The following is a 26,725-nucleotide window of genomic DNA, read 5'->3' on the forward strand; positions in this document are numbered from 1 at the left end:
TGAGTTATCATAAAATCGACTCAAGGTAATGTCAAGCACCATCGACGAGTAACGTATCCTATGCTTGAAACAAGAATAAGAAGGTAATACACGCATGACCCTAACGTCCCAGAGGAACAAACGCGGAATTAAGAATTAAAAGGTGCACTTGTTTTTCCGATTCACATAAACTGATTTCAGTTTCCGGGAAAACCAACCCCCACATGCCACTTCTTTAGCGAAAACTACATGGTTGGTGGCTAGTCCTCTAAATTTCAAGAGGGTGGACTGACTGCTTATGCAGCATCTGTACCAAAACATGGCGCATCTGCTAAGATCTTAACCAATTAGCAGCAAAAACATTCATATTGCATCTTCTACTTAATCATCGACAAAATCGATAGAACAAACACAAAAATATACACGCATGCCAACGCCCTCACCAGAACAGATACCATAGAATGCCGTAATGTAATGAAATTCGTTGGATCTATCAAGTTTTTATTAAAACTAATCGAGATCAATAAAATGTCTAGTCTCTAGGCGTATAATCAATGAACAGATAGGTCAATAAATCGCACAGATAAACACAGAAATAAAGAACTCGTACCTTTGAAGGAGAAGAACTCTCGGGAAATTTGGCCAAATTCTTGTATGGAGGAAAAATTTTGCCGCTGCTTAGTTTATGGATTTCCCTCCATTTTGGGTTCCATATTTATCGACCTGATCAAGTCGGACCCATCGGTCTCGGGTCGATAAAATCCAGGCCCTAAACCGTTACCCGCTAAGTCTGGGCTCGGGTCTTCGGCCAGCCCCGATGGATTCATTCCTTTTGTTTTATTTTTAAAATAACTATTATTTAAATAACATTATTTTTAAAAATACTTTCACTTATATTATTAATTAATTAATATAATTATAAATATATAAGTTGTCTGTATATTCTTTTTTATGTTAAAAAATCAAAATATATGTATTTTTACATATTCATATTTAGTAGTGGTGTTGTTCAATCACTCGTATTTCCTCTTGTATTTGTTCTGAATGTTCCCACCTTTTTGTTTTGACTTTCTTCATCACTTTTAATATATTATGTTCGACTAGCGGTTTTTAACCAATAATTGAACAATCATCGGGCTTCCAATTTTTTCGACCTTGAGTTAGAATGTCTCTTATCCGATGTTTTTCCGAAGATGTTAAAAGCTTGTTCAATTACAACCGTTGAAATTTGTAAGCTATAATTTATTTTTTGTTATAGAAAAATTTGAATATATTTGTGTTTTTTAAGACCACATCGCAATATGTCAAATGTTTCCTCATCCGTGTCCCTAAAATCGAAAGTAGTTGTAAAATAATTCTCAAGTTCCTGACTGAAATTTGAGGATCCTTGTTAACGTTTTGTTCATTTCCTTAATAAAAATTGTGTTTTAGTCAGTTTAGAAGTGATATTACTAGTTATAATTGATTGTGCTTCGTGTAGAACAATTTTGACCACCATATTTGGTGTTATATTTATTATAAATATCATATAAGTGAGTTCTAATACTAAAAAAAATCAATGTGATAGATGAAATTGTTTTCATAGTAGGGTCTAAAGAATCATAATATAATGTTAATATTTATTGTAAATCATCTAATTTAACTATAGAATATAAAACAAAAGGCACATAAAAATATTTCAAAATTTTTAAAAAATATTTTTTTCCATTTTGTTTTCATGACATAAGTGCGTTGAACTATCATAATCACTGGATTTAATATGTTCACTGAAAATACATGCAATGTTGCAACAATGTGTTAAAAATAAACGAGAACTAAGATAATAAACACGGGATAATTGGTCATTAACATCATTAAACACTTTAAAATTTTCACAAATACTAGTGCATATTTTCCATCGATATGAAAACAAATAAATATCATAAGCTTAAGAATATTGATTATATATTATACACAATAAATTTTTATATTCAAAAGACGAATTATGTGTTGAATTCTAACGAGTTTGAATGTCTCGTGCAAATCGTTTAAGCCTCGTATCATTGATTTTACAAAATTTGTCACATTGTTTCATAAATTGAGGATGTGTCCATAGTTAATGAATTGCGGTCCTAATCGATTTAATACACAACTCTAAATTTTTTAGCTCATCTCGAACATACAAATGTAAAGTATGACATATGTAACTAATATTAAAAAATTTACCACATAATGATGATTTACATATCTTAATAAGCTCATTAATATTATAAGTACTTGTATTAGCATTATCACAAGAAATTGAACAAACTCGAGAAGTTAAATCATATTCTTTTAAAACAACAAATATAAGTTGAAAAATATTTTGTGTTGTATGTGGATCGTTAAAACATTTATATGCAAACAATTTTTTTTGAATGTTCAAAAAACTAGCAATCCAATGAAATACCAATTTATGAACAACTTTAGCAACAATCACTCCAAATATCCGAACATAAATAAATTTTAATATTTAAACTAGTAAATTTTTTAACAATTTTTTTTATTCAACAAATAATGTTTTAAGTGTGTGCTTGAGTTTATTCTGTGAGATACGTCTGATATAATAATTTGCTTTTATTGAAAACCAATTTTCAAAAAATAATTTAACACTAAAACTATAAGAAAAATTGTTCAATAACACACCATCTTCTTCTCTAATTTGGATTCGGAAAATTTAAAAATTAATCATTGTTACTCGTTTGATACGGGAATGTCGAAATTTGAGTTTGAGAATGATCATTACCAATTTTCATCGAATGATTTTTATCACATGTCACGTTAAAGTTTCATAACCACTTCATTGTTGAAATATGTTACTTATCAAACAATGTTTGCATTTGGGAAATGTCATCTTTTTAAAATGTTTTGTGAAAATATTTGAAGTGTGGCGAGACACGCACGAATTTTAAGTGTCGCCGAATTGCTCATTCTTTTATTGACTTTGATGATGACTTGTTTATTGAGTCTCGTGTTTTTGTTCTTGACGTAGTTCATCATCGGAAAAATTAAGATCATATACAACCTAATCCGGAAATTTGTATAAATATAAAATTGAAAAAATTAGAAAAATAAATGAACAATTGATAATAAATAAACAATCGAGACTTAATATTTTGAGAATAAGAAATCGAGAATTGTGTGAAAAAAAATATGAAGGGGATGAATGTATTTATAGAATAAACATTTGGCTAAAAAATTCAATGGTCGACTCGTCGGTCCGGGTCAAACATTGCACAGCGGCCACATCATTGCACAATGGTAACCCCCTCAGGTTTAAACGACAACTTGATCTTGACAATTGATCTCCGACAACCACGTGATTCGTCGATCGTGGCCTTACGTTTTTTTTAAAAAATGAAATGATCGACCCAGCAATTCGGCCTCCGTTCGACCCGACGGATCTACGAGTTCTCAACTCTAAAATCATAACTGGACCACCTTGGATTAGTTATGGTCATGGTTCCGAGACAAACTCGAGTTTGACCCGGTTATCAAATGATAACATTTGATGGAAAATACATTATTTTATACTTGGAATCGTGCATGATTTACCAAATGACTTAGATTCAAGCCTATATTAACAAACTAATGTTATTTTTTTAAAATTCATTTTTGACCAAAATATCACTGGTTATAATTTCCTTTTAATTCCCATAGCATGTCAAAACTTTCTTAAATCTGTCCAAGTTCAAAATTAATAATATAATGCAGCTAGTAATGAGAATCACAAAGAACTAATAAAAAAGTTTATAATGAAATAGTGATACAATCCTATATATGCAGCAATCAATATATCCCGACTACAGTAGAAACTAAAGGGAAGTAACTCAATGTATCATGGATCCATTTTCTCATCATTCGGCGAACTCTCGACTCCTGGCTCCAGTGACTCTATGTCCCAAGCATCTAATAAGTCATCACTAAAACCAAACGCCCGAGCATCAAAATTGGTAGGGTTGCTCCAGGACTGTGCGGTGGAACTAGACATACCGGCAGTGGCTTCGAAGCCCGTGCTCCACACATTTTCTTGTTTGAAGCTACTTTCGGCTCCTGGCATTGAGAATTCGGATAATATACTCTTCCCTTTCATAAAATCTTTGGGGTAAGTGACAAAATTCTGATCAGGATTGGATTGTGGCCAACTTGTGAATGTGCCCTTTCCTTTAAGGAGTGGATCGATACTTGCAAGAACTGGAACTTCTGCAGGCTGAGCTGGTGGGAGGAACAGCTCATTTATCATCGCCGACTCATCTTGAGCGATGGTTTCCATCTCGAAAGGCACATGTCTGGCACCAAAAAATTCGGCGTCGCCCTCTGCCTGGAAAGGAACATGTGAGAGTTGTTCTATCGAAACTGGGTCGAAGAAGCCTGATGTTACAGCGGTAGGCAAATCAAGGAGTTCAGATTTGTACTTCACCATCTGCCCCTTTGGGGATGAGTCAGAAGTACTCGTGTCACAATGCTGATGTTTCACAAATTTTCTCGTTGCTCTTGGGGAAGTGACACTGCTTAGCTCCTTTGCTTGCTTAAGACGAGCCAAAACAGTCGAGTTCTGGAACATTTTAGCCAAGAAGGCTACCATCTGCTTCTGCCGATTCTCTGCTCCTTTGAGCTTCTCATTAATGTCTTCCAAATTTTGAATCATACCTTTCTGCTGTTGCTGCAATTCAACAACCTCCATCATCATGGAACTTCTTTCTCTCCTTAGATGTCCTATTTCGCCTTTTAAAACACCTTGGCTAGTGTTGTTTTGTGCTACAAAGGAGCTGCTGCCTATCTGCTGAGATGGCTGAGGCGATTTACGCCTTTGGATATTTTTCAATAGATGCCTCTTCCCCCTCACGAATCCTTCATTTGTGAACTCCCACTTTTCTGTATCGATTTTACGAAAGCCCTGCATTGACATACCCAAAGAAATTGATGTAAAATAAAGGCATGGAACGAAACAGATAACAAGCATCAAAACAACTTCCATGTCATGATCTATATATCCACTGCAGTAAATTTATTAGTAAGAGGAAACATGTCATACAATGCACACAATGATCCGTAGATCTTTACATTTCACAACAAACATAAGCAAGAAATTAGTTTGATGCAAAAAGTTAGCTTAATTCCTACCTGTGAAGGCATAGCTTAAATCGTCTGCAGGGACACCGATTCCTGGAGAACGTTTAGTGTCTCAGCATTTTCCTAAATTGCTAAAAGAAGTCAAATGCATCACCAGAGTTCAAAAAGAACAGCGACGTCTCACAAACAATTAGGAGACAGTTTCACTTCACGATATCTTATTCAAAATTTAGTCAAGAAATGAAATAGATCTGCAAGATAAAAATCACTTATTTCCGATTTATGTGAGCAAGATGGCTTCAATTTCTACAAATGTCAAAACAAAATACATAAAAATCACTTATTTCCGATTTATGTGAGCAAGATGGCTTCAATTTCTACAGATGTCAAAACAAAATACATCACGAATACAGGAATTGTATCAAAAATAGAGATGGTCACAAATTAAAGCCGAACATGAAATAGATACTTAAAATGATATGAACATCCAAAATGTACATAAGAGCAATCAAGAGTTCGATAACGAATTAATTCAATAGCATCCCAGAGTAAGATAAGAGCAAATACCCACATATGTATTGAGCTGGCGGACAAAGCTCGAGAAGTTGTTGTGCTTAAAATTTCTTGGCAAAATCAGTCTCGAGAATTCCACAGGATCCCATACGACAAAGCTATCACCCTTTGCTCCCCACGAAATGATGGCATCCAATGAAGGATCATCCACCAACTCGAATGTCTTGGATAAAAATGGAGGAATCGGAATCCCCAGTAAGGACTCCAAAGGCTGCGGCGACTCGAACAAATTAAACCCACCCGTTGTTCCGTCTTCCATTACACTTCCTTCTATCGAACGAACGCCCGAGAATTCATATTGTGAAGAATCAACGCCCAAGAAAGATGAGAGCGGCGGCGATTCGGAAAAATGAAACAGCGGGGGGAGTGGCAGAGGATCAGAAGTTGGAGGAACACGATCAACTTCTCCCTCAGCACAAGAAGAAGAAGAAGCTTTCACAATATCATCAGGGCCCATTCGTTTTCTTGTAATATCGAAATAAAGTGAACAAGTTTTTCTCGGAGATATGAAGCCGGGTCAGCTGATAAATCCAAAAGGGCTTTCTTGTGAGAGCATAAAGAACCCAAGAAAGCAAAAGGCGATGAAAAATGACCGATGAGGTGGGGGATTCACACGCATATATATATATATATAGCCTCCCCAGACAACCGTGCCAAAATAAAAATCAGGGACGAGCAGTAAGGCGGTGAAGGCTGGTTTCCTGTCATCTTCTTCAAGAAACACTGCTACTAGAATATTTTTCTGCATTATCTCTCAATCATAAGAAAATAATTCACCAAGCACCAAGGTTCGAGGGAAGAAAAACAGCATGCAGATTGTTTCCGCGGGAATATCAAAAGGTCGGTGGCAGAGCCGGGGCCGACACCAGTTCCAAGGGGTGAGATATTTTGTGTGTACAGCTGTACTTTGTCCAGTTGTTTGGGGAGTTTAATTCCACAGGATTCACCTGACTCGTGGGATTTAAGGCTGGGAGACATTTGGAGGCGATCTCTGTCGAGCCAGGCAAGATTGTGTGGGGCCACTGGGCAAACTTCTCCATTAAGCAGTCGAAACTTCTAGTTTCCTTTTTAAAAAAAAAATTGCGTGCTGACGATTCATCACGTAAGCAAACTTTTCCATTAAGAAACTTGATTCGGTCAAACCCGACGGCTGTTAAAGTCAACAGAGCGGGTCCCGGGCCACGATGATCCCACAATGATTCCGGCCCAGCCCAGACATGTCCCGTTTGGAGTACCCAAGCCCAGGAAAAGGAAAAAAACACGAATCAAACTACAGGGTCAGCCCATGCCCTCAAGAAATCATGGACGGTGTATTTCAAAGAGATTCAAACAAAAGCTCGGAGAATTAAACATATCGGTATAGCTATGTTGAGTTTGTTTTTCGTGTTTTTTAACTTTGATAACCAAAGAAAACTTAAAATTCCTATCAAAATTATAATTTGGTATAATAATATCACTGTTTTAATTTAAAAATTTATATTATTCTTATGACATTATCCAAGGGTACATCTAAAGATGTATCGATGAATATCAATTTTTAAATGTATTATTAGAGTAATACTCTAATGTATAGTTTGATACACTAGATAAGAGATTGATTGATAAATAATCCTCCTTATCCCACGTTTGATACCTTTTTAGAAAGTTCATGATATTGGATTGATAAATAATCATCATTATCCCACGTTTGGTATCTTTTTAGAAAGCTCATGACCCGTGATAAATAATTTTATACAAGGATAAAATATCTCTTTGATGAAATGTGATAATTTTAATTTAATGATAAAAACACACAAATGACTTAATTGCCCTCAATATATAAAAATCATAAACCCTATCAAATATTTTTATTTATTTTTATATATTATCAAAATAATGGTGTTTTGAACTCGAGATAATTATATAAATAATTTTTATAAATATTTAAAGTTTTCTCTTGTAAAAAGCCCCTGACTTTCGACCTTAATATAAAACTAAAATCAAATAAATATTTTTATTTATTTTTATATATTATATAATATCATAGTTATATAAATGAACTCGAGATAATTATATAAATGATTTTTATAAATCTTGATAAAATTATTAGTATCACTCGATTAACCTTGAAAATTGATATTTGACTTGACTCACAAAATCAATGGCTCAATTATCATATTTATATAATATATAAAATTAGGTAAAAATAAATAAATCATGCAAGCACTGTCGACGCATGAAAATATAAGAAATATGAACTCAAGCAACAAATTTGAAATTATAAAATTTATTATGATAATGTTAATTTTGTCATTACAATCTAATATATAAAGTTAATAACTCTTATTAAAATCATACCAAACATTAAATATAATATCGTACATCTTATTTATCTTTAACTTATCTTTATATTATATATCAAATGTTTATCATATCATGTGTACCAAACTATGCCTAATGATAGCATCTCATCACCCGTTTTTGTTGTGTATCGAGATTGCGTCAAGCTTTGCTTAATCTATAACAATATCTACATGTATGTTGTAAAGTGTGAGTCACGTTAAATAAATATCTTGGCTACCATAAGGTTGCCTATTTAATGAAATTATTGTCGATAATATGAAATTTAATTATATTTTTATGTTATGTATTCCTGTTTGGTGAAGCCTTAATCGCAGTTACAAAAATAACCCTATAATTTAAATAATAATCCATAAGGTATTTATCTTCCCACACACGTTGACACGTAGCATCTCCATTCTGACATGTTATTCCATCAGTAGGTTTTCGAATTTTTCAAAAATATCCAATATCGTGAGTATTTTAAACTAATATTAAGAATTGAATTAATTCTAAATATCGATTTTAATACCAAACAAAATTGTCGATTATGCAAAGAAGTACACATGGAAGTAGATATATCAAAACGGATTGACGTGACGGGTCAACCCATCACTTGCCATTAGGCTAGGAGGGGCGGGACGGGGCCATCAGCGCCAACCCAGCTCAACCCACATTGGACTGCGGGTTAGGCGGACCGACTCGCTTATTTATTTAAGAAAAAAATGCTACCCAATATCACAGTAAACAGAGAAGAAAAATATATTTCAGTCAAATAGTTTTATAAAATACTTAAATACATTGAAATAAGAACTTAAGAAAGCATACAACATAATGCATAAAAGGTAAATTGCTTAAACCAAACATGAAGAAATTAAACAAATACTATAAAATCAATTCTAATTAAATTTCATTCAATTTTGATCTTCTACGTTAACATAGAGATTTAGATTTTACCAGAGTGAGTGATGGAGTCGAGTCGCAGGAGAAAAATAAGGAAAAAATAAGATAAGAGAGTGATGGAGGCGCATGAGACTTATTCCAGCCCGCTCCGTCTTGGCCCGCCACGCAAACGGGCTGAGCTCGTTTGGTCAGCCTCCAAACGTTCTGCTATTTTATCAACCCAACTATTTCAATTTTTACAGCGGGGCGGGCCTAACCTAATTTGACAAATCTAAATGGGAGAAACATCTTCAGAAATCCAAAAATTCAGTCTATTATTTTTCAATTCCATCGACAACATCTGCAAAATATTATGCTAGGATGTAAGCACTAAAATCTATATTGGATGTATTATTGATTTTTTTTTTTCTGAGTTTCAGGTAGAAAAAATGCCCTATTTTTATTTTCGGCCTTGATTCGCCATTGAGATTATAAAGTTCTACAATTATTTTGATTATGTTTAATACAAATTATATTTATATATATTTGCGAAAAATCACAACACTTTCCGCCATTGCCTCGAAATATTTTTGCTAGATTAAAATAGATTTATATGTTGTATTTGTATAATATTAAATTAATTGTAATTCTCAATTTAGAACTTTTAAATTTGATGATTTTTTTTTAAAAAAAGTTCACACATTATTTTAAATTATTAAATTTATTGCTAATGACACCATTGTTTTTCTTCATCTGCTTGTAGGGACTGTGAGTTGGATTAATTTAATGGCTGCTACAATCATTTTATATTGGAGCAGAAAAATGGTAACGATCAAGTTAGGAGTGATTTCCAAGTAGAACTGAAATTTTCGGTTAAAAGCATTTATGAATAATTTTGTTTTAAATTATGTATGCATTTAGAATGTGATTAAAATATACACCGATCTCCTATTTTCTTTTTAATATAGCTAAAATTTAAATTTTCAAAGATATTTTAAATTATATATATGTTTTTATACAGATTTTACTCTAAGCCGGATATTTTATGAAGTTAAGGAAGCCACCACTTTAGAGCCCACCCTGGAGGCCCCAGATCTTTTTTCTTTTATTACATATATATGTTAATTTGAATATTTTCTATCTATAATTGATCAAATTCGATATTCTCTTCAAGTTTTGGTTTGAACAATTTAAAGAATATCAAGAGATTTTTGAATATTTATAAGTTTGGAGAAGTTAAAGAGTTAGCCTTTACTAGCATAATGAAATATTGTATGGAGTTTCAATAATTTTTTAATATGCTACATTGTTTGGCTAAACTGAATGATTTATCCCCAAATAATTATATTGCCAATAAGAATTTGTTAACCATATCAGTAAAAGATGCATAAACAGAAAGAATATTATCGAAGTTGAAGTTAATAAAAACTTATCTTTGATCAACAATTTCACAAGATAAATTAAGAAAAAATTGTCCGATAACCGGATTTTATGAATATTTCTGTCTCTAAAACAACTAGACGAGTACTATTTATGTAATTATTTCAAATTTTTAATCATTTTTATCTAATATATTTTTTATCGTGTTGCTAACTCAATTATTTATCACGGGTCTCATTTTTAAATTTTTGTCTTAGATCTTATCGAGTATATGTACGAATATCTCTGATTTTACATTTGGTTATGTATGTGTGGAAATCTGATTATAATTTTCTCCACATTTTAATGCAACACATACATGTCGAAATGTATCAAATATGGGCATTCTATGATATTTGAAACAATTTCGACAATATATCTTATAATTATTTGTAATGTCAAAACTTTCTAACACTGATATAAATGTAATACTTTCTTGGACATACTACTTCAAATGCTCTCTTCAAATATCGAGAAAGTAAAACTGAATCCTCAGCATATTATATAAATTTAACAATTTTGATAAACATATGAGAAACTCGCTCCATCCAATTAAATTTACACGTGAGGAGAATCATTCCGATAATTCTAATTGATCCACGAAACCACATAATATAGAATTTTAAAACAGAAAATATAGCAAATAGAGACCAAAAAAATTCTAAATGTAGGATTTCGAAATCATGATGAAAAGACTGTGTAGTAGGAAAAATCGACAAGTTCTCAGATATGTCAGTATGTAGTCAAAATCCAAATGGGTATCCATCCCTCGCCGATGAACGCAATTTCTGTATAGATTTCTCGCAACAATTTCGAATTCATTGCACCGATGCTGTGACCGATCAGTTTAGTTCCCACATTTTTGACTGCTAATATCTATTTTGTCTCCGAGGGATTATTCCTCGGGAAAAACAATAGCTTTCATTATTTGAAAAGATCTATCAAAACAAATAATTTATGTGATTGAGTAATGATGATGAAATAATGATGTGATTTTGAATTTTTTAATATTGTATACCATTTTCTAAAACATGTATTCATATATATATATATATATATATATTTTAAAAAAAATGCTTTATGTAAAAAATACTATATGGTCCACTCAATTAAAATTATAAAAGATACAGTAATGGCTCCCTGGTAATTTCTTTAATGGGATTACCAGATGTCTGCCATACATGCATGAGTATGGCAGAAGGCAACCTCTGCAAAGGTTTTCACTGTTCTAAGTTATGAATAGGTTTTTTAATTACTTTTCATGAACTTAATGCTTTTCTTATACATGCATAAATATAGATACACACATTTATGATAGAGTCGAAATGAAGTAGAGGTGAGATTTTAAAAAATAAAAAAAAGTAGAGGTGGATCCAAAGTTTGCTACAACTAAAAATTAAGAAGCTCTTAGGTATCCTCCACGTTACCATATCCAAGCAGTCTTTAAGATTGCGAAGGAGATTTGAAATATATAGAATTCAAACTATTAAGTTGAAAAATTAATATGAAATTGAAATAAAACAATACACGTGAATAAAATACAAGAGATTTAAAATCATTGGTTCTGATTTGAACCAAATTGATACAATGTGTTTGAGAAGTGAATTTGTATAAGATCGAGCGGTATCCAATTTATTAAAATATATAATTGTTGGTAACAAAGTGCAAGTTCAATTTTTAGATCGTACAACATATCAAGAATCACGCTTCGATTACTTTCGCAAGAAAATAATTATTGTCTCCAACAATCTCCTTCAATAATTGAACCCCTTCAGTCTTTGACAATCGAACACGTGATCTTGTATTTGATATCAACTGTAAGGCCGAGCTTTTGATTTTTTTTTAACAAAAAGTTATAGTTTATGATAACGATACAAATTCAACATTTAAAAAAAATGTACATCAGCCCGATCACTTACGAATAGATAAAATATATGTATCCCACCGTTCAGTAACATTGCCCAAAGGAACTCCTCATTAAATTTTACCCCTAATCAACTTAGTGACACAAATACATAGATTTCAACAAGAAAATACATAAAATAGAAGAAATTATACAAGTTAACCAATTAAGATCACACGTTACCGCAAGATGAGCATCTCTGATCCACTGCAGACGAGATTAATTAAGTTACCAACTCAGATTACAAGTTACCTGCGAGATGAGCATCTTTGATCCACATCCACAAATGGATTGGATCACCAATCAGTGAATCAACTCTTCGTATTACTACACAAGAACAACAATTTTCGGACCAATCCCAATTCGCATTCTAACATATAAATGATCTTGGATTATTGATCCTTTGTTGAATCAGTCCATGATTCTTCCAAAACCATCCCCCATGAAGTACTTGAAGCACCCATCACTTGCTGTATCACCCCCATTCCCATGACCATATGGACTAGCATCGTCGGGATTATTGATCCTAGGCGCGTGATACTGATAATTAATCCCTCGTTCACTCGTATCGCTGAATTTCTCACCTCCTTGATTACACATAGATGCATTGTTCTGATAGTTATAACTGCAGCCTTTAGATTCCTCCTTTCTTTTCTTGTTACACTGGAGTACATAGTTATTCACACTATCCCACTTCTCTTTGCACATTAAACCACTCCTTTCATTTCCAAAACAAGCCATTTTGTGTGATATTTCATCCCACAGCACCTCTTCTGAAATCCCACTTTGCTGAAACTTAGCTTCAATCCCAGTCCTCAGTTGAATCAGTCTCCTAATCTCAGATTCCGGCCAAACGTCCCCTTTCGAATAATTAGTCATGGTTTCGCTACCATCATCGTTATGGTTTTCGCTTAAGCTTCGAATCTCGGGTGCCATAAATTCTTCTTTAAGAGAAGCTGCCCCCAGTTCTTTTGCTGTCAATTTTTGCAAAGCATTCATTAAAGTGTTGTCTCGAGCTTCCATCCAAGCTCTTTCACTAGCCCAAAACTTGTGCTCTCTCTCAATCCTTGCTGCATCTTGTTTCCTCCATTCTTCTTCTCTAATCATCCTTTCTTGTTCCTTGTGCTCAATATTTCTCATCATCTTTTCCATCAAGGATTCCTGTTTATCCATCAACTTCTTCATTTGTGAATCAATGAAGTCTCTGATCTTAGCTTTCCAATTCCGCTTTCCTTTTCTTTTCTTCCTTTTTCGATTATCTAATTTATCATCATTACGATGGTTATTATTATCAACAGCATTAATTTCTAAATTTGTATCAGTATCATCTGATAGAGAATTATCAGGATCAGATGAATTTGAGAGACTAAGGGTTATGTCGGAGAGCTTCAAACCCGGATACGATACTTGATTATCAGCTAAAAAAGTGTTCTTGTTCTGATAACCATATTGGAAACTTCCACCATTGAAATGGGTTTCTGAAGTTGAAGATGTATTAATTGTTTCACCATAGAGAGCTTCAAGTTGTCTATAGAACCTGTAATGCTTGCCATCTTGCCTTCCAACTTTGCCTTCTTTGGTCTTTTTGTAATACTTGTACAAATTCTCAAACTTCTCTCTGCATTTCTTGCCACTCCTCTGATATCCATGTTCCTCGTACATTATCCTGAAATCCCAACTTATGTAAAATATTTATAGCGAAAAAACCGACGTTTTGACACTCAAAATCCAAGAAAGGAGATCTTGATATAAACGAACCCTAGTTCCAGTTCATGTACTGGGTTGTGTAAGAAAGCTTCAAATGATAATGATATTTGCTGATAATGGGGCAAGGCAAGTGGTTTCTTTGATTAAGTAGAGAAGACAAACCTCGTTTGGAATAATATGACTATTCAAACAAAGTCAAACAGAAAGCTCTCTGTGAGAGGTGCTGCTGCTGATTGTTCACGTCTTTTTATGAAAGCAGAACTGGAAATTTGTTTCAAAGATTGGCTTTTTTGCAGCAAAAAAGTGGCATTAGTTCTTGTTCAAAAAAAGATACTGGTGTTCTTATTTGCAGAAGTGATTGTGAGGTTACATCATCATATTGAAATCAGAACCAGAGTTATAATCAGTAACAGTGGAATCTTGAACTCGACTTCATTAATATAGCTATCATTTTCTTGAGATAAAAAAGTCGATAAAAATAATGAAGACACCAAATTCATTAATATAGCTATCATTTTCTGGGTTCACCAACTTCGTAAAATATAACAGAAGCAAGATTTTTCTGTAAAAATGAGCAATTAAAATCTAAGTTCATATATAGCCACATTTTTTTTCTCTTGTGATGTTATTTTTTCGCGCATGAATGTGCTCCTCTTAAATTATTCAGAAAATTTTGTTAAAAAAAAAAACCAACAAACTAACGGAATTTGATTTCTAGAACCGAGAAAGTGTGGTTTTCTGAACTTAGAATCTAGGTCAAGTTAAGAAAAACTCATGCTAACACAAGCATACGTACCTTGAAACCTCATCCCACAATGGACCTTTTTGGTTAGCCTCCTTAAACCTCGAATCAAGCCGCGATCTAATCTCGAGAAGAGTAAGAGTCTCTTGTCTTGGCCACCTCACCGTCCCACTGTCTCCTCCGCCGCTCTGCCCACCGGCGGATTCCATCTCAAACACGTTGAAGCCGCCTATATGAGTTGTAGCAGCAACAGTATTATGAGCCACACCAACGCTGTTTTGAGAATCAGAACAAAACTCCTGATGCAGTCCCCTTGGAACCACGAACATCTCCAAGGCGTGGGACGGAGAAAAACCTCTGTTGGTTGCAAGAAATCCCGGCGGCGCAGGGATAGGAGGCGGAAACAAAGGCTTACCGCTGATGTACTGGCGGAGATCAGCTATCCCATATTGATCTTCCATCATGTGAGATATCACCTTTCTCCTCTGGTATTTAAGGAAGAAAGTGAAGGGTTTCGAGTGAAGGAAGGGGGGGCAAACGTGAAAGTAGCGGCGGACCCGATCGTGTAGTTACAGAGACAAAAGGTTGTTGAATAATTGTAGAGGACAATGGACCCATTTTCTGTGCTGTTACTGCTGAATCAATGCAAATTATAAATCCATATCTCCATGTTTAGTATTTCTTGTGTATTGTAAAGCATAGGGTTAGGGTACATACACATATAATAAGTTCCGGGGGTGGTGGGGTTTGGGGTTGCAATTATAAAGGGAAGACGAATGCCAAAAAAGGTCAAAAGGTAAAAATCTTGAAATAATCCGATGTGCTTATTAAAAGGTAAAAACTATTGTATAATCTACATATGTTAATATTTGCTAGAATTGGTGATTTATCTTCCATGTTGTATATAGTTGAGGAAGTTACATATTTAATGTGTTTTGTTTTCTATATTTTAGAATAGTAAAATATATGAAGATGAAATATATATAATACTGATATAATAAATCAATAAATATATATATATATATATTTATAACTCTCATTTTTTTTTCCTAGAATTTGAATTAAATTATTAATGACACAAATATGTGTAATTAATTACCGTTTCATCATTTAGTACAAATTTTGTTATGAAGTAATTTTAAAAATTACATTCTGTTGTAAAATTATTGCAGTAATTGCGTATTTATGATTTAGATTATAAAAGTGGCACGCAAAGAGTCGAACTATAGAATCTTTTACATATTTTTTTTGGAATTTGTTAAATAAGTAACTCTGTCTAAAAAGTGGAGGAACAATCGAACATATAAATAGAATAACATGGAACAATTATCTGTATTTACATTATATAAACCGTAATATTTTTTTTATATGACATCAATACTTTCCGTCATAAAATTTTATATTCGACCTTTTATTTTATCAGATAGCTTGTTTTTTTCTAATAAAAAAGTTATGGGTATTATGGAAAAATCATATTTAAATGTAGTTATACGAGGATCATTGACTTTATAATAATATAATATAATATCACAATCATAACTTTTATTTACGTTAAATTCATACATAAGTAAATAGTAATTGATATCGAATTATTAATTCTTAAATTTTTTTTAGAGATTCGTCTGAATAGAAATCATTATATTATTATTATTGTTATTACTATTATTATTATTTCTACAGCACAATAAATGATTTTGAAAATGATTGCTCACTAATTTTCATCACCAATATCGTATCCAATCACTAAATTCACAATTATTATTGGTGTTAATAGTAAAGATAAAATACAGTAAGACCCGTACCGTTTATATATATAATAATAAAAAAAATAAATCATCATAAAAGTAAATATTGGCAAAATTTATTATATTTAATTTGTCTCCAAATTTTTTTTAGTGCAAACTTGTTCGTCCGGCAAAGGATACAGTCCAGACTTACCAATTATAAATTTCAATAATTGAATAATTTGGCAGGTTGTGCTGTGGAGGACCCCTTGTCTCTACATATATATACACACACGTATTAAAGATATCTACAGCACAACAACCGGTCCATGTGAGACAACAACTTACAGGTTTTGGCAAAAACTTATGTGAGATGGTCTCACGGGTCGTATTTGTGAGACGGATCTCTTATTTGGGTAATCCATGAAAAAGTATTATTTTTTATGCTAAGAGTATTACTTTTTATTGTGAATATGGGTAAAGTTGACCCGTCTCACAGATTAAGATCCGTGAGACGGTCTCATGATACCCACTCTACAGTTTTTATCCGTACACTTACATTTAATTCCCCATTTAACTTTACTTAATATACATATTTTCTGAGGATGTTGCCTTGGATAATTTTGGTCTAACCTCAATCAGAAAATTCTAAGAAAATTATGTGTATTTTATTTTTATATTATTTTTTAAACGATCGTATTGGCGAATAATCTAATGATTGATTTTTTTTAAAAAAAATAATATTCGCTTGAATTTTTCATCTATCAATAAACTCTCAAAAGTAACTCAGCATGCATATATAATACTCCATATATGCTACTTTAGTCGATTTTTCTCTATTTTTGATAACACCTCTAAACAAAGGTACTTACCTCCTTCAGAGTTTTTATTTTAAAAATAGAGTAGATCTCTTGTGAGACGGTCTCACGAATCTTTATCTGTGAGACGAGTCAACCCTATCGATATTCATGATAAAAAGTAATACTCTTAGCATAAAAAATAATATTTTTTCATGGGTGACCCAAATAAGAGATCTGTCTCACAAAATACGACCCGTGAGACCGTCTCACACAAATTTTTGCCTAAAAAAATATCAACACTCTTCATTTATTGGTATATATATATTATTAAATTTATTTTTATATATATTTAAGAGACGGCAAATATTCAATACGTACGGAAAATGTTGCCCAAATTAATGAGGTCGCATTGAACGCTTCATGCATTAAATTAATTTTAATATCGTGAAAATGGTCCACCATTTAATTTGTTTCAGCTATGTCATTAATAAAACATTGTATTTACTTTAACTTAGCTATAAGAATTTCACTTTTCATTTGCAGTGTTTCTAACTATAGCTTTCGCACAGCTTTTTACTGACTTGTTCGGATCAGAAGTGAACTTACAGTGCCTCCTATGTTTCTGTTTGCTTCGAGTTTATGTTGATCATATTTTGACCTCTAAATGACGACTGATGGAATTTGGCCGTTTTTCTAAAACAAGAGTTAGTTTATTCTAAAAAAATAATTTTCCGCGTATCCCAACATCATCATCGGATCACATGAATCATTCATATTTTAAAAGAAGTTGCATATGTCGTGATCCAACAGCTAAAACTAGAAATCCTGGTTGTAAGAAACCTTTTCAAATTAGAAGACAATAACAAATATCAAGTCATTTAAATTTTTTTTTTTATTTTTAGAGGACAATTTTTTGAGTATATTAAGAGAAAGATATTTTTTCGAGGGACAAAGTATTTTTTTGATCGGATGTGAATGAAAATTTCACTACATCAAAAGAGAAAGAGACTCAAAGTATAGCATAAAAAATTTGTTCGACAAACATTTGTGAAGACAACATTGTATTAAAAGCATGTGAAATTTAATATGTATAGTACGCTAATCGGTAGTTAACACTAAATACTAGTACTTTAGCATATTACATACGACTCAACTATTGAAATTTGATCTTCCTACGGTGTGTAGGGCTTTCTTCCTACGGTGTGTAGGGCTTTTCCGTCTGAGTCATCGAATATTACGGTGACCTAGACGATAGGCATTATAGCAGAAACTATGGAATCAGATGATATAGCAAGGTTGGTCGCGGAAATTCAACTATCTAACGATGATGAACCTTCTCTCATATTAGAAGAAGAAGACGTCAGAAGCAGTCAAGCACATATTACCAAATGCCTGGCCGCCAAGGTCATCTCATCTAAAGCGGTTAATAAAGAAACCTTTCGACAACAAATCGGCCGCATATTACAAGCATCGCAACCCATCAAGACACAGCCTTTGGGAGATAATCTTTTCATATTAGAATTCTCGTCCGTCATGGATAGACGCAGGGCTTTATGGAATGGTCCTTGGAATTTCTTTAGGGATCTGATTATATTCAAAGAAATCCAAGGTATGCAGAAACCACAAACGATGAGTTTCAATGAATGTTCGATATGGGTTCAATGCCACAACCTACCACGAGCGCTCATGCATCGTCAATTCATTGATAAACTTGGATCTCAGATTGGGGTCATCGAAGACCGGGATAGTGGGGAGAATGGGAATTTCATGGGGAGGTATGCGAGGATTCGTGTGTGCATAGATATTACAAAGCCAATTAAACGATTTATCCGGATCGGCATGGGTGGTACTAAGGATGACTTGATAATCATACTTGCGTATGAGAGGTTTCCCGATTTCTGCTATGCGTGTGGCTGTATAGGACATCCGTTTCGAGAATGTGACAGGGCTTCAGTGCATACAGAGAATCTTGAATATGGGCCATGGCTAAGAGCGCCACAACTCAGCGGAGGTAACAAAAGTAATACTCAGCTATCCCAAAACAATAAGAAATACCCAGACAAAGTCCCTTATACTAGTCAATCGGACGGGGACAATGGGGAAAGACAAATTAACACCCGCAATAATTGGGGGGAGGGGTAGAATCTCTGAAGCTGTCACTGGACAAGGTAGTAAGGGAGGATTGCTCTTACACTGTTCTAGAAGGTAGTAGATCAAAAACTCTGGACCCCGTGCCAGATTCTCTTGGGCTAATAGATCCCATCACCCTTATCCAGCCAACTCTACAGGCATCTCTGTGTGCGATGAATAAAGAATCGCAATCAACTGAGCTGAATATCCCTAGCTCATGTTCGTTGATCACCACCGGTCCAGAGGACATAAGGATGCATGGGGTGAAGGAAAATGCCCATTCACCAAAGAGCACCTCAAAAAGTTGGAAGAGAAGAGCCAGAGGCAGCCCTGTTAAGGGAAGAATGGCCGAGTCAGGTCATCCGAAGCTGGTAGGACATAAGAGGACAGGAAACGGAGAGAATTCCACTGTCTATTCTTCTCCCAAGAAAATTAAGCTGGCCGAAACTCAAGTAACGGCGGTGGTTGCTACGCAACCCCGCCGAGAGGTATGAATTGCGTTGTTTGGAATGCCCGGGGGCTTGGGAACCAACGGGCATTCGGCGAACTCAAGCGGCTGGTAGCCGAAAAGAAGCCCAACCTACTCTTCCTTAGTGAAACAAGGAGGAGAAACATAAATAGACCACAATGGCAAATGCAACTTGGATACACGGGATGCTTCTCAGTGGATTGTGTTGGAAGAAGTGGGGGGCTGTGTCTGTTGTGGATGGATTCTTTGTCAGTAACAGTTACATCCTTTTCTGCAGGACATATCGACTGCTCGGTGATAGAGGGAACTAAAAATTGGAGATTTACAGGCTTTTATGGTAACCCAAATGTATCTCATCGACTTCACTCGTGGGAATTGCTGCGTCGCCTTAGGGGTATTAGGGAACTAGCAGGCCTACCTTGGCTAGTGGGTGGAGACTTCAACGAAATATGCTTTGATAGTGAGAAAGTTGGTGGTAATCCTAGAACTACATCACAAATGCAAGGATTTAGAGATGCACTGGATGATTGTGATCTCCAAGACTTGCACTGTAGAGGTGAGTTGTTTACATGGGCAAACAGGAGAATGGGAAATCAACTAATCCTAGAGAGGCTCGACCGTTTTGTGGGTACTCTTGAGTGGCGATTAATGTACCCAACAACATATGTCCAGGCTTTAAAATATTTCCATTCAGATCATAGGCCATTATATCTTTGCTTGGGTGGTCAAAACTCCACAGCAGTGGGAGCCTCGAATAAGCATGAATTTATCCCCCGTTTTGAGAGTAGCTGGCTTCGGGAAAGAGAATGCAATGATATAGTTGTTCAAGGGTGGAGGCCGTTTGATGATTTGATACCCCTCCATGACCGAATTTCCAATTGTCTACAAACACTCCAACATTGGGCCAGAATCAAGCTGGGATCCTTGCCACGACGAATCAAAGAGAAGAGGGCCAAGATGAATGCACTTAAAAACCACGAAAACTGGCCACACGCTACGTCTCAAGTTTACAAACTTGAGACAGAACTTGAACAGCTGGTCACACAGGACGAGGAGTATTGGAGGCAACGTAGCAGAATTAACTGGGTTCAGGGAGGGGTTAGAAACTCAAAATTCTTCCATGCACATGCGTCCTCAAGGAGAAACGTAAACACAATTCGGGGACTGATCACGGCACATGGGGATCTATGCTCGGAACCTCAAGGTATGGCTGAAATTATTACTGAGTACTTTACAAATCTTTTCGATTCTAACGGCCCCTCCCCAGAAGATATGTCTCATATTCTGGAGTGTGTGCAAGCCAAGGTTACGCAACAGATGAATTTATTGCTATGTGCTCCGTTCACAGCTCGGGAAGTGAAGAAAGCCTTATTTGACATGCACCCGGATAAATCACATGGACCGGATGGTATGTCAGCACTGTTCTATCAGAAATTTTGGCACATAGTGGGCAGGGACGTTACCGCGGCTGCCCTGGCAGTCCTTAATGAAGACGCCCCTTTGGATAACTGGAATCAGACAGTGGTCACTTTTATTCCCAAAGTTGCAAATCCACTCTTCGTGAAAGAATTCCGACCTATTAGCCTCTGTAATGTTTGCTATAAGATCGTGTCCCGAGCTCTGACAAGCCGACTAAGGCAGATCATGAATGATATAATTGATGACCACCAAAATGCTTTTGTATCGGGACGCTTGATTTCTGATAACATAATTCTGGGTTTTGAGGCTATCCATTGAATGCGAAATAGAAAGAATGGGAAACATGGATTTGCGGCTTTGAAACTTGATATGAGCAAGGCTTACGATAGAGTGGAATGGCAATTCCTGGAGGCAATGATGAACAAATTAGGATTTGCTTCACTTTACACAAAAAAGATAATGAGATGTATAAACTCAGTTTCTTACTCGTTCAGAATAAACCAGAAGATTGTCGGGAAGTTATCTCCTACAAGAGGAATTAGACAAGGTGACCCTCTCTCTCCATTTCTATTTGTGCTTTGCGCACAGGGCCTGTGAACTACACTGTCATCATTCCAGGAGAGAAATCGATTTAGATGAATCAAGATAGCAAACTCATGTCCACTCCTCTCACATTTGTTCTTTGCGGATGATAGCCTAGTTTTCTTTAGGGCAACTGAGGGAGACTGCGTACAAATCCAACACTACTTAAATCAATACGCTAAAGCGTCGGGGCAGCTAATAAACTTTGAAAAATCAAGACTCTCCTTTAGTCCGAACATAAGGGCAGAAGTGATAGAGCTCATTAAATCACGGCTTTCTATTCCAGTAGTACAAGGGCATGAAATCTACTTGGGACTGCCAACTTTCTCAACTCGGTCTAAAAAACCTCAATTTAAATATCTTCTCGAAAGAGTGGCCAAGAGAATTTCTGGATGGAGAAATACACTGTTTTCAATAGGAGGAAAGGAGGTTTTGATTAAGTCAGTCCTTCAGGCTGTGCCCACATACGCTATGTCATGTTTCCAAATCCCTCAATCCATACTCAATAGTATTGAACGAGAATGTGCCATGTTTTGGTGGGGGTCTAATACAGAAAGTCGAAAGCTTCATTGGAGAAGATGGGACCACATGTGCAAACCGAAATGCCAGGGAGGAATGAGCTTTCGCAAACTAGAGATATTCAATAAAGCTCTCCTTGCTAAACAGATTTGGCGAATTCTAAGGAAACCTGACTCGCTTGTGGGCCGAGTACTAAAAGCACGGTACTTTAAACATGAAGACATTATGCAGGCTCAACTAGGTAGTAACCCATCGTTTGTATGGAGATCCCTCCTATGGAGCAGAACACTTTTGGACGATGGCTTGTACTGGAGAGTGGGAAACGGGAAGTCAATCCGCATCTTCCATGATAAATGGGTACCTAAGGTTCGCAACCTTATTAAGAACAATAGCTCTCAGACGCTAAATGAGCTCAGGGTGGACGCTCATATAAAGGATGAAATATGGGATGATGAGGCTATCAGAGATACAGTCCTACCTTATATTGGGAATGAAATCCGCCGAATCCCTCTCCCGCAATCACCGAGAGAGGACTCTAGATACTGGAAATATGATAGCAAGGGAAGATATTCAGTGAAAGAGGGATATAGGATGAGAATTGGGCTTTACGACATGCCGGCAAACCAAACGGTTGTACCATTGATGAAATGGTGGAGGTTTCTATGGTCACTTACGATACCTCCTAAAGTAAAAGTATTTTGGTGGAGGGTAGCTCTGGACTTAATCCCCACCGGCAGCAACTTGATTAAGCACCACGTCCCAACATTAAACATGTGCCCGCTGTGCGGATATGGGGATGATTCAACGGCCCATGCCCTATTCTACTGCCCTGAAGTCAAAGGATATTGGAAGGGACAGATTTATAAACAACTCTTAAAGCAAGTCCGTGGATGGGAGACGATGGAGATATGCAACTGGATGATGAATAAAATAAACAAAGCTGAGTTTGAGAGGTTTGCCTGTCGAATATGGACCGCTTGGTGTGGTAGGCTTCGTATTACCCACAACGCTGATGATGCAAAACCATCGCTGCCGACCCACTGGAATGACAGCTGCATTGAGGAGTTCTGGGCCCTTAGGAATGTTCCTCAGATCAACACTCTCGAACCAGCAGCTGAGAAGACCAAGGATTGGGCCCCTCCACCTTATCAGCATCTACGGCTTGATGTGGATGCGGCTGTTAATGAGCACCTCAATCTTTATGGGATTGCCGGGGTAGTTCGTAATCATGAAGGCAATATGGTGCTGGCTTTTGGTAAGAGAATTGATCAACCATTATCGGTGGTTCATGCGGAATTGTTGGCAATTCAAGAAGGATTTAAGATAATTTGCCAGAAGGGACTGGTATGCCCTCATGTATTCTCGGACTCGCAGATGGCCGTGCAAACAGTCATGGATCCATCATCAGACCTTGGATATACTGGTTCTTGTGCTCAAGAGATTAAGAACATGTTAAGGGAGCCGTGGATTTTGAGTTTACAATACATGAGACGTTCTGCTAATGTTATAGCTCACTCCTTAGTTCAATTTGTTATTTCTTCCCTATACCTTTTTGTTGGGTAAATGGGGAATTTCCTTACTGGTTGGTTAAATTGTATCTGTGAACATTGTTCTATTAATAAAATGGATACATTTTGATGGTAAAAAAAAATACGACTCAACTTGCCTTGTAATCAGTTCATGGTGCCGTTGACCGTTGAAGGGATATGGTATTGATCAATCTTGGTGGGTCGGAGAATTATGGGATTTTAATTTAAAATCAATGTTGGTAACTAAAAAATAGATTTTAAAATTTTAAATAATTAAATTAAATTCTTTTCCGATCCATGACCAATTTGATTTGGGTGAAATGATTTAACTTGATTTGTGATTTGAAATATGGATTTCAAACAAGTCCACTACAAGAAATATGATTGAGTTAATATATAATAAATTTGAAATCCGCTATAATTCAGATCATCCAAACAATTCAAGAAATTTGAATAATAGATTTTTGATTTATAATTTCAAATTCATCAATGCACTCTTAAAGAATTCGTGATTAAAGAAGTAATTAACATAATGGATAAAAAAAAATCACATCATTATAATAAATTAAAAACCTAAATTTGTTTAGTGAGATACCGATCGACCTACACCCCCTCGCCTTTAATTTAAAACCAGGTTCGTTGTGTATATAAATTTAAAAGGTAGCAGTGCGCACAACTTTGCTCGTCTTTGAATTTAAGAAGGAATATGTACGTGAGAGGGCAACTCAGTGTAAATTCTACAAATGAGATCTGAAATTCTGATGGCTTGTAGTTGAAGGAAAGATAACTACACATCGCAAATTATATATTTTGAAAATTTAAAAATATATTCTTAAAAAAAAGTATACGTATTTTAATACAAAATATAGTAAAAAAATAGTATATTCAATCAAAATACTTGATCGTATTAACATCATGAAATGGCAATTATTATGGTGATATATTAGCGAGCAACCGTTTCTCGATGCAACACGTACATTCAAATCATGACATTTAATTTGTTGCATGTTTTAAAGAATTTGAGCGATGCACCATTAATAATATTTTAATATTAATACTAAATAAAAATATGGAGGGCGCAATTAGTAAATTGTGATCAAATACACACGTGGGGCTGCTTCTAATTTATGACACATCAGCCCACGCACAACTCTTTAATGCTACCGATGTCGCATGGCGCTACCCAAACTTAATTAGGCTTCTCTTTTATGCTAGTTAATTGATTGAGAGAATAATATTTTTGGTATCATAAATTTTTTTTTTCATGCTATCAGTCAATTCAATCTTAATACACTATTTTTTTCTTTTAAAAAAAAACACTAATTTATAATTTTGCAATTTTAGAAATTTTTCACTTAAATGATGACATAGAGCAAAAAAATATTAATATGACACAAAAAAAGGTACACATGACGCCGGATACAGGTGTATAAAGTTCGATGCGTCAGCGTTTTGATAAAAAAAAATTACTAAAATTGAAAAAAAGTTGCAAGATTGTGAAGTAAAATTGAAAAAAAAACGTGCATGTTAGTGGAATAAAATCGTGAATTAACTTATAAAATGAGTAAAAATAAAAAAATTTGCGACTATGTTGTTCTCCCTAATTAATTTACCTAATTTTTTGCATTAAAAAATTGTTATGGATTTGTGGATTTTTTTTGGGCCAATTATAATCAAGGAGAAGCCACCTTATGGTCCGGTCCACCCGGGTTATAGCCTTGGTGGACCTTTCTATTAATTTTTTATATTAAGATTTTGGTCAAACTTGTATTTAGTTTGAGTATTTCAAATAGAAAAATAAAGACTTAAGGTTGAAAAGTTAATTTTTTTTTGCCCATATAGTTTAAATAGAAAAATTGACATTTCTCACTAAAATTAATATTTTAATCCAAAAAATTTAATTATTGTGAAGTTAATTAACATGAATAATGGTGTTAGTGGAGCTTATAATAAGATATGATTGCTGGCCGGACAAACGAGTTACAAATTTGGGGCTACGCTGCTTTTTTTAAATATCCTTTTTATTGCAATTGACGTTAAATTTAATTATATTTATTCAATATTAAATGTGCCCCTCATTAAAGAAGACTTTTGAATTACAGGGGAAAAATTTAACTCCTCTTTATATGCTTTTGTAAAGGATTTTCAATCAGAAATAATTTTTTCCACTTCATTAGCAAATATTTCTGATATAAATATTGTTATTATATTTTTTTAAAAAAAGAGCCACCCCTTGAGAATTGTTATTATTATTATTTTTTCGCTATGGGGTAACCGAGATTCTAAACCTATAAACTTAACTTTATTATGAGACTTATTGTTCTATATCAGCACCACATCAAAAACTAAAAACTTACGATTTTTATGAACATTTTCACACAACAATAAACCTAAAAACAACTTTTTGTATATATATGTATAAATTATATATACACGTGACACCAAAATTACTGACGTGTTCGATGAATGTCAATATTCCAATAAAAAAAGCAATTAAAATTAATTATATAATTCAAGTTAGTGAACTAAAATCAACCGATAAAAGGATCAAAATAGGAAATATACACAAATTTTTGGAGCAAAAAAATTAGCTTGTCCAATGACGATGGGCCCGATGTAATTTGCTTTTGAAACCGTGTTCCCTTTGTGGGTATCAAAGCCGACGAATTTAGCAAATAAGAAATCATTGTCACATACCAATTTGTAAATTGTTTTTAAAACGAATAATGATTCCTATTCCTATTCTTTTTCCTACCCAACTGCGGATATACATGCAACAGTCAAGATGCATTTCGTAATTAAAAAAAAACTGTTGATCATAGATTTAACAGACTGTGGACACTGCCATGAATTTGCACTTGGACTTTAATTTACTGATAAATCGATCGAGTGGAGCCAAGTTAACAAAGGCAATGGTAATCAGATTCACATTATATAT

General features: G+C 34.7%; 3 protein-coding genes across 3 annotated transcripts; 1 reads left to right on the forward strand and 2 right to left on the reverse strand.

The window, feature by feature from the left end:
- Positions 1 to 3,671: 3,671 nt before the first annotated feature.
- On the reverse strand, positions 3,672 to 6,660 carry LOC140971769 (heat stress transcription factor A-2b-like). Its single transcript, XM_073434258.1, has 2 exons — positions 5,642 to 6,660; positions 3,672 to 4,894 (listed from the first exon to the last, which is right to left on the reverse strand). The coding sequence occupies exons 1-2, from the start codon at positions 6,098 to 6,100 to the stop codon at positions 3,836 to 3,838; spliced, it is 1,518 nt and encodes a 505-aa protein (XP_073290359.1). The 5' UTR covers positions 6,101 to 6,660; the 3' UTR covers positions 3,672 to 3,835.
- A 5,571-nt stretch (positions 6,661 to 12,231) lies between these two features.
- LOC140971770 (trihelix transcription factor PTL-like) lies at positions 12,232 to 15,285 on the reverse strand. Its single transcript, XM_073434259.1, has 2 exons — positions 14,670 to 15,285; positions 12,232 to 13,832 (listed from the first exon to the last, which is right to left on the reverse strand). The coding sequence occupies exons 1-2, from the start codon at positions 15,077 to 15,079 to the stop codon at positions 12,578 to 12,580; spliced, it is 1,665 nt and encodes a 554-aa protein (XP_073290360.1). The 5' UTR covers positions 15,080 to 15,285; the 3' UTR covers positions 12,232 to 12,577.
- Positions 15,286 to 19,759: 4,474 nt separating this feature from the next.
- LOC140958525 (uncharacterized) lies at positions 19,760 to 21,475 on the forward strand. The gene has a single exon (XM_073416001.1). It carries the CDS (start codon positions 19,760 to 19,762, stop codon positions 21,473 to 21,475), a length of 1,716 nt encoding a protein of 571 aa, XP_073272102.1.
- Positions 21,476 to 26,725: the final 5,250 nt, after the last annotated feature.

The sequence above is a fragment of the Primulina huaijiensis genome, chromosome 2 (genome assembly GCF_012295235.1).
Source record: "Primulina huaijiensis isolate GDHJ02 chromosome 2, ASM1229523v2, whole genome shotgun sequence".
NCBI lineage: Eukaryota > Viridiplantae > Streptophyta > Magnoliopsida > Lamiales > Gesneriaceae > Primulina > Primulina huaijiensis.